The sequence below is a fragment of the Triticum dicoccoides genome, chromosome 2A, assembly GCF_002162155.2.
Source record: "Triticum dicoccoides isolate Atlit2015 ecotype Zavitan chromosome 2A, WEW_v2.0, whole genome shotgun sequence".
NCBI lineage: Eukaryota > Viridiplantae > Streptophyta > Magnoliopsida > Poales > Poaceae > Triticum > Triticum dicoccoides.
Window position 1 is genome coordinate 126,154,017 of NC_041382.1, and position 9,298 is coordinate 126,163,314.

General features: G+C 44.9%; 1 protein-coding gene across 1 annotated transcript; it reads right to left on the reverse strand.

The window, feature by feature from the left end:
- Nucleotides 1-3,408: 3,408 nt before the first annotated feature.
- LOC119353764 (cyclin-D2-2-like) lies at nucleotides 3,409-5,793 on the reverse strand. Its single transcript, XM_037620441.1, has 6 exons — nucleotides 5,219-5,793; nucleotides 4,829-4,915; nucleotides 4,634-4,732; nucleotides 4,344-4,545; nucleotides 4,110-4,234; nucleotides 3,409-4,025 (listed from the first exon to the last, which is right to left on the reverse strand). Exons 1-6 carry the CDS (start codon nucleotides 5,513-5,515, stop codon nucleotides 3,798-3,800), a joined length of 1,038 nt encoding a protein of 345 aa, XP_037476338.1. The 5' UTR covers nucleotides 5,516-5,793; the 3' UTR covers nucleotides 3,409-3,797.
- Nucleotides 5,794-9,298: the final 3,505 nt, after the last annotated feature.

Genomic DNA, 9,298 nt, shown 5'->3' on the forward strand with positions numbered 1-9,298 from the left:
GTCACTTGGGCGAAGGATCGGTCGTCACCGCCAGCCTTGCCCCGCCACCAGCCAAAGGAATCAGGGAGGAGAGGATTGGGGAAGGAAACCCTAGGGCGCTCCCATAGATGCTTGAAGAGAGGCGCGAGGTGTGCATCTCGCGTAGTGGAGGTAGGTGGGGGAAATGAGGCGACTCCCCTCGCCCCCTCCGCTCTAGAAGGCGCCACGCTCGGCCTGGTGTTGGGCCCCGCCTGTCGGTCGGGTGGCCATGAAGGGGCTCCCACGCGTCCCGCCGCCATTAGCAGGCGGTTGGTGAGGTGCGGGGCCACCCCGACCCGGTCCGCGCCCGCCTGGATCTCCACATGCCCCCCGTGTACCGCACCATGGATCGTGCCGTGTGTCGCACCCACTGGAGACGCGCTCACCGCCGGGGATCGCTCCCTTATCCTCGCAAAATGACACGGCAGCGAGATAATGTCACCAATGTCTATGAATTCCCCTGCACGGAGGAAACGCGCATCCACTATGACTCCGCGGTCATCCACCAGATTAAGCCGGAGAGCATCACGCCGGAGAATCAACTCGCCATCATGGAACGTGAGCGAGCGGTGCTGCAGATCGGCGGCGTAAGATACGCGCCATCTCTCGTCCCGTGCGTCGCCCTGTGTGTCGTGCGAGCACGAAGCCATCTTGTAAAATGATCATGTGTGCTGGTGTGAGCATGTGCACATATACCGCCCAAGACAATTCCGACGGATTTTCTTGGAATCCGATGGCTCTAATTAACCCTTTCACCTCGCACGAAGTCACACCATATTTTGATGTGAAGATACAGTGTAAATAGGGACAGTACATTATGCATGAAGTCCATGCAAGTGACTGTAACTTGGTTAGAAACATAAGTAATTAACATGTGTTTGGATGGTTACAAGGACAGTAAAGTCCCATGTCATCAGGGTTTAAATCCTAGACTTAACATTAGATGCGCTTCTGGATTTATTTTAGTCCTTCCAATGATGTGCGTTGAGTGAGAGGAGATGTTCCCCTTGACTACAAAGGTATCTGTGGCGACTTCGTCAATCTTACGATGATGTGTATTAATATGTGCTTGGTTAGAAAACTATGTAATTAATATGTGCTTGAATGGTTACGAGGACAATGGTATCACTGCCTATCAGGGTTCAAGTTTACTGGATTTGCTTTTCGATTTATTTCAATCCTTTCGACGATGTGCGTTTAGAGGGAGGAAACGTTCCGTTGACTACGAAGGTGTCTGTGGCGACTTCGTTAATCTTGAAATAATGTGTCGTCTTAGTCTTTCGGAGGTGCTCATAGATGTGTGTGTATGCGTTCACAGAGGTGAGTGTATATGAGTATGTATGAGCGTCTGTGTCTATAACGTGTTAAAAAATAATTAGGGCCTGTTTGGTTCCAATAAGTCACCTGACTTATAAGTCAGGTGACTTAAAACCAGTGACTTTTAAGTCACGCCTGTTTGGTTGTCACCTGACTTATAAGTCACATAATCACATCTTCTCATCTTGTGTTTTTATGTAAAGACAATGGGACCCACGTAAAAGAGGATGACTTATAAGTTTTAAGTTGGGATGGAGCAACTTATGATTTATAAGTTGAGGTAAGTTGGGTCTATTTGGCAAAATAAATCTTTTTTTCACTTTTCGACTTAGAGGGTGTTTGTTTCCAGAGACTTATTGGTCTAGGGACTTAAATAAGTCCCTATAAGTCCCATCTAAACCAAACAGAAAGGACTTATAGGGACTTAAAGTGGGTATTTGGGACTTATGAAATAAGACTCTCAAGGAGAGACTTATAGGGACTTATAGTTATAATATAATCTTATAGAGACTTATAAGCCCCAAGAACCAAACATGTACGGACTTTTTAGAGACTTAGGACTTATAAGTTGGGACTAAAAAAAGTCCTAAAACTTATGAACCAAACAGGACCTTATAAGTTGGCGACTTATTTGGAACCAAACAGGCCCTTAACCTGCCTATGTGTGTAGATTGGCGAGGTATATTAGTTTATATTTTTGTTGCCCTTTTCTTAACTTTGACATTTCCACTGCATTATTTAAGAAACAATTACCACTACTCGCCACGTCTCTCTGCACGTGAGCTGTGTCTTTCTCCTATCCGTTATACGTACGTAGTGAGAATCTGAGATTCTTCGTAGATTGCCAATTTTAATGCTAATAACCTCTCCTGATCTAGCCTGCAAATCAACCAAAATGTAGTTCCATGTCTGAGCAAATTGACCTGAAATTTGACGTGTTTTTTTTTTTGCGGGTAAAAATTTGACGTGTTAATTAAATTCCACAGAGGATCTCGTAATTCTCTCTCTACCTGAAATACTCGCTAGACAAAACACAAAAAGGTTTTAGGTACTGTGGCAAAATTTAAGGTTCTTGCTCTGGTTCATAAAATTCAATTCTGTTTGCTCAGTTGGGGTAGGTTCTGTCAAATGTTTACATGGACCCACAGTGCAGAGACCCTACCAGGCATGATGCGAGGGCCACCCCCACCCTTTGCTTTGCCTGTAAAAAGCAGCAGTTGGCAACTGGCATGGCTGCAGCCTCGACTCCTTGACCCAATAAGTTTTCATCGCAGGCTTTTTACCGGCTCTTTTAGGTGAATTTATTGAACACTCATTCAATCAATCATGCCCTGCCAGACCACCACTTTCATTCAAAGAAAAAAATGATTAGTGAAAGTGAGATTATCGCCCACAAATCCTGATGTTAAAAGATAATGTGGTGATGAGTTCCAGAAGAAAGAATAATCACTTTGGCACTGCCATGAGCCATGCTGGTTAAGAAGAGCACATGAACCCTACCTGTTCTATATTTAAATAGCTTTCTGTGAGGCTCCAAGGTGCTCCTGAAGAGGAAAATGTTCAGATCTCATAGCCCCATGAGGTAGGTATGCTTGAATCTTGCAATCTGTTTGCACTGTTTGATTGGAGAAAAGGGGATAAACAACTCCACCAAGAAAACAAAACACAGACAGGGCCATGGAAATGGCATGGTTCCACCATTAGTTTATGAGCTAAACCACACTTGATTAACATATTTACCATACCACTAATGGAAAAAATGGGGAGTGCAGTTTGGGGACCCCATCTGTTTGTCCCCTGCTCTCTCCTCCATCTCACAAAAAAATACTGATTTGTTTTATATGTGGGAAGCCATACCAGGATTTGTACCTATGATTGGTGCTCCTCATACAAATATGTGGCATGGAAGGAATAGCCACACGGACAAGCTGTAACCCCAGTAAGAGGAATGCATTGATGAATCAGCAGCAGCACTGCCTTTTTGAGCATTGGAACGCAATGCAGGGAAAAAAAACTTGAAACAAGAACATATTTCCTCACACCAACAACAGGCTTTTTCATATGGCGAACAAATAAAGAAACAAAACGAAAATCCATTTTTGTTGATTTTCTCATATCTTCAGTCTCTCATATCCACAAAGATGTCATCGAAAATCCCTCGGAGAAGGGAAAGGGGGGAAATAAATAATAAATACCTAAAATGAAGAAGGGGAGACAAAATTGTGAAGAGGAAAATTGACTCCCCCCCTCCCATCAGCACACACCCTCCTCTCTTCTTTCAGAGTTCAAGAAGCTTATTGTTGCTGCCCGCATTCCTCTAACCGTCACAATGCTCGATAATTACTGTTGCACCACAACTTCGTTTCCATGATGATCGATGGATGGGCTTTCGGGGTAAGAAAGATCGACGATGACTCAATGAACAAGCCGAGAGCAGCACCAAGCTATATATGTACGGCGCATCAGATCGGCGATGCGCTTAGCCTTCTCCTCTTGGAAGCTGGAGTGGAGGCCTGATCGTTGCTGTTACTGTTGTTGTTCGAGGGTGATGAACCTGGTGTTGTGTCATCATTCCTGAAGCTGAAGCATGGCACATCCAGCACCCCGATCGGGCTCAGCGGCGCTGAAAGGCTCGCGCTGAAGTTCCCTCTCTTCTTCACCAACAGCGCATAGCATCCCGCAATCATCTCCTGTAGATGTGATCACATTTCAGAAACAGTGCAATTGCAATGGTGCATCGGCTTGCGTGTTCCATAACTTGAGAAGATAATCACCTTATTTACAGGGATTTCAGATGCTGCAAGGGCACTGCTGAAGCCGATGACCTGATTCTCAGCGAGCGCCCATAGAACCACTGCGGCAGCGATCTCAGAAGGTCTGAATGATAAGAATCTATAGTCTGCAAATGCACATCACAGGAATGCTCTAGTTAGTAAATCATCACCAGATATTGCCATTGGCAATGTAGGTAAAACTTTTGGTTAACTCATCGAGCACCATGGCCGAACCTTTCACAGTGGCGACTATGAGCTCGGCACACCGTGAGACCAGCATGTAACTGGGTGGCTTCCCTTCATTGAACTTGTCCAAGAAGTAGCACAGGAAAGAGAATGGGGTCACAGAGTGCATCCTCCATTTCAGGGTCTCCATCACAATGAGCTCCATCCTCTTGATGTTCCTTGGTTCAAAGGCATAGTACTCATCGCAAACCTGTCGTACATTCATCCCATTTTAGCAAAATTTATCGAGGGATCATCGAACGATTATTGATTTTACAATGTTGTAACTTCTCCTTCACCTGAAGGTCCACGGGAAGAGGGGCCACGGTCTCCTCCATCTTGACAGCAAGAGACAGGCAAGCAACTGACATTAACTGTTGCATCCAGGACTTGTCATGCTACAGCATCAACAAACAAACAAGAACAAGAAACGCAATCATCAGCAACAGATCAGCTTGCACAGCTGTTAGCAATGCAGAAGTTGAGATTCTTACTGGGAGATCAAAGGAGGAGAGGAACCTATCCATGTAGTTCACCGAGAGGCAAAGGGTCAGTGGTCCAAAATTGTAGTGGGAATGGACCTGCAGCACACACGAGAGAAGACACAGGATGAGCAATGGACAGGTTCCACTTAAAACAAGCTTGTCCGGATCGAGGAAAGGGGGAAGCAGCTGGCTCATTGATATCTGGTGATGGCGATCGAATTGGCATGGAAGCCCACAAGATGCAAGGACGCACGGCCAAGACTGGATTTACACGAGAGTCAAACGCACAGTGCAGGCATGCAACAACCTACCTAGAACCAATTAATCCATCACGGAAAAGGAAACTGATTGCGAGGAGCAGTAAATCCCAGAGATTTTCCTTTTTGTTTCTCACCGTACCTTGCAAATCCAATCCATGGCGTCCTTCCTCCAGGAGGACTCGAATCCGCCGTGCCCCAGCCGCTCCACGTAGCCGCCCTTGGGCCGATGATCCACCTCCTTCTCCACCAGCGCCCGCATGACCTCGTCGCTGTCGACCGGGAAGACGGCGCCGACGTCCAGGAAGCCCAGGCCGCGGCCCGCCCCCGCCACCTCGCCGTCGCCGCCGCCGCCGCCGCAGCCGCCCAGGCCGAGGACGCTGTTGCTGTCCTCGCCGCAGAGCAGGGTGGAGGAGGCGCCGAAGCAGAGGATGCCCATCTCGAGATCGCCTGGGAAACGCCGGCCGGCCGGCCTCCTCCTCGACTCGTCCTCCGCCGCCGCCGCTCTCGCTTGGGGGGGAGCGTTTGGTGGTACTAGCACAGGGCTCGGTCCTTGCTCTTGGGGTCTAAAAAATGGTGGCTGCTGCTCCTTTCCCGGGCTGTGGCCTAGATAAAGATGCGCCAATGGAGGGAGAAGGCGCCGCTCCTCTCTCCTCTGTACCGGCGTGTGTCTTGGGAAGTGGCAAAGGGAAAGAAAGACAAGATGTGGGGGGGAGGGGTGGGTCTCCTGGGGAAGAGAAAGGGGGGAGGGCTTTGGGAGTTTTATAGGGCCTGTGGTTTTAAGGAGGAAATGATCAGGCAATAATTTTTGCAATAGGTTTAGCGGCAGATTTGGGGGCATCCATCGAGCATTTTGCTCCATCCATCCGCCCATTTGTCGTAGCGATCCCATCACAACCGTCCATCATTGATGTTGTATTTGTGCGAATGAAATAATTTCTTCTTTTGCGTGGGATTCAAAGAAGAAATTGAAGTTACACCGATGATTTTGTACTCGTGTGGACGAAATAATGGCTACTCCGGAAGGAAACGACAATGAAGGAAACTGAATGATCTGTGTGTGCGCGCGCGGATAAAGCGGCTTTTACCATCAACTCGCCGGATGGAGCGAAATCAATGAAACTAGATTGATGCCATTTATATGCCGTTTCCCCATGATTTGAACTCCTTCGGCGGGCTTGATGATGTTTATATGTCGTTTCCCCCTGATTTGCACTCCTCTAGCGAGCTTGATGCTATTTATATGTTGTTTTTCCCTTATTTGAACTCCTCCAACGGGTTTGATATTATTTATATGTCGTTTTCCCCTGATTTCAACTCCTCGGGCGGGCTTGATGCTATGTATATCTCATTTTCCCCTGATTTGAACTCCTTCGGCGGGCTTGATGCTATTTATGTGTCATTTTCCCCTTATTTGAATTTCTCTGACAAGCTTGATGCTATTTATATGTCATTGTGCCCTGATTTAAACTCCTTCGACGGGCTTGATGCTATTTACATGTCGTTTTGCCCTGATTTAAACTACTCTGGCGGGCATTTTGCTCCATCCATCCACCCATTAGTCCACACATTATACAACCTCGATCATCGTTGCTGTATTTGTGTCAATGAAATATATTTCTTTTGCGTGAATGCAACAACAAAAAATGAAGTTACACCGATGGTTTTGTACTCGTGTGGACGAAATAATGGCTACTCGAGAAGGAAACGACAATGAAGGAAACTAGAGTGATATTACTGGCTCGGGTGAATGATGTGTGTGCAAATAAAGTGGCTTTTAGCATCAACCCATATGGAGTGAAAACAAATGAAACTACAATCATAGTGTGTTTAGTAGGTTTCCTTGCAATGTTTGAACTCGCTTCCCTCTCTTTCCCGCTTGTGGGTCTGCTGGCAGTGTTTGAACTCGCTTCCCCCTCTTTCCCGCTTGTGGTTGTCCGGGGAGTGTTTGTACTCGCTTCCCTCTCTTTCCCGCTTGTGGGTCTCCTGGCAGTGTTTGAACTCGCTTCCCCCTCTTTCCCGCTTGTGGTTTTCCTGGGAGTGTTTGTACTCGCTTCCTTCTCTTTCCCACTTCCTATAAACTCCGGATCATGATGTATTTCAATTATGATTAATGGAAAGGGGATCCTGGTTCAAAAAAAAGTATAATGATACTATTACGTCTACATGAGAAAAGTGGTTTGTGCCAACAACGTGACCATTGCAACAAAATAAATCAAACTAGGGAACATATCCATTCATAGTTTGTAGAGGTGTATGCTACTCTCTATGCCAAAACACTCATTTATGATAGTGGCATGATCTCCCATTACTTTTTATCATTATTTTTTGTAAATATATTGCTTCCATCCAGAATAAATATACATTATGAAATTAGATTTCGTGGTAGATTTTAGCATCAATTTTTTATGTGACGACTCTTTATAATTGATACTCAAAGTTAAGAGAAGTTTTACCAAAAATGTTCTAAGATGAGTTAGTTTTTGAAGCTATAGAGTGTAAGCTTTGTGGGGGTTGGCGCCACGGGGACCTTGCCTCCAATGAAAGAATAGTTGACCTTGAGACATTTGGAATCAAACCAATGGCTTTATCCCTGATGGATTGATGAGAACCATCTCACAAAACATACGGCCAGTGGCTGCTTCTTGATTTCTATTGTAGTTATTGTTACAATCATCAAATAATGTGTGGGTGGGGCAGAGTGATGATTACTGAAAAGAGGATATAAGGAGGCAAGGGATTAGTTGCGTAGAGAACAAAGAATCTAGAACTTTACTTCATCTACCTCACCATGAGCCCATACATGGAGTCCTACTCTACACAGAGGTAATAAACCCCGTGCGACATAGGTACAACCACAAAACAGATCATTGATGTTTGTCCTTGTGTGAATGAAATGGGTTTACTGGCTACATGATACGCTGGTGCAAAAAATGATACTAGGTTCGTGATATATACTCTAATGAATGTAATGATTTTAACAACTACTTGACAAGGCATACCAGAAACAAAAAAACATGGACCAAAACTATTACACTCATCTGACTAAGATGATTTTTACCGGTAATTCAACATGTGGACTAAGACAAATTAAAACTACACTCATTGTATTGCACTAGTGTGAATAAAGTGGCTTTTATCAATGTAAGTGCATCTAGTGCCACCCCTTTGTTGGTTTGAAGTATTGACGACAAACTTGGTTAAGAGACTAATGTGTTTGTGAGTGTACACATGATAACACAGATAGAAGTCCATGGAGATTTGTTTTAGCCATCGCAGACGACCCTAAAAATGCATGAAGACATTGAAGACTTTGGTGGCTCACCAAGACTTAGCTTGAAGATTATGGAACACGAAGACTTTGTTCTTTTGGTAGTTTCATTTTCCTCTTTCTTGACTCATAGGAACCACCGTACAATTAAGTGGGATCGAGGCGATATGAAGTCAGAAACTGACGTGATGCTCAATCTAAAATCCTATGTCTTCCAATGAAGATTTTGATAGAAAATCTCTTTCGAGTTGGTTCAGTCAGCTTTGCTTGTAACTCAAGTAAAGTTGATGCATGTTTTTGAAATCTGACCGTTGGTACATGTGTCGATTGGCCATTAACGTAAGGTCATTTTGACCATATCATGTTGGGTTGCTACCCACGCTATAAATAGCCTCCACCTCCACCATAAGTTGGTGGCTACTTTGAGTTATTACATGAATTCTGTCATTTTAGACCAACCCACCTCCGAAGCATCTGAGAGAGAATTCTTGTGAGGAAAAACCTCAAACACTCAGAGCCCAAAGTGATAATCGCCAAAGGCATTCGTTCTGAGTGAACCAGAGACTTATTACAATTGGAAGACTGTGATCTTCCAGACGGTTAGGCGTCATGATCTGAGCATCCAAGAGCCATTGTGGATTACTGGGAACAAGTTTATGAAGGTTTCGAAATTGGGCAAGGTCTAAGTGACCTTAGCTCAAGGAGAATAAGGTGAATATTTGGTCTTCTGAGTTAAATCTCAGCCTCTTCAACCAGCAGATGTACAATTGTCACAACAACTGGAAATGGTCAAACAAATCACGTGTCTTCACCGAGCAACCAGTTCTATATATTGACTACTTTACTTCCATTCTTGTATTATGTATCCTTTGCTTGATCCTATGTGTGAAGACTTTGTTTGGAGACATTCATCATGATTCTGTCCTCCAATTCATAGTACTTGAGGTTTTT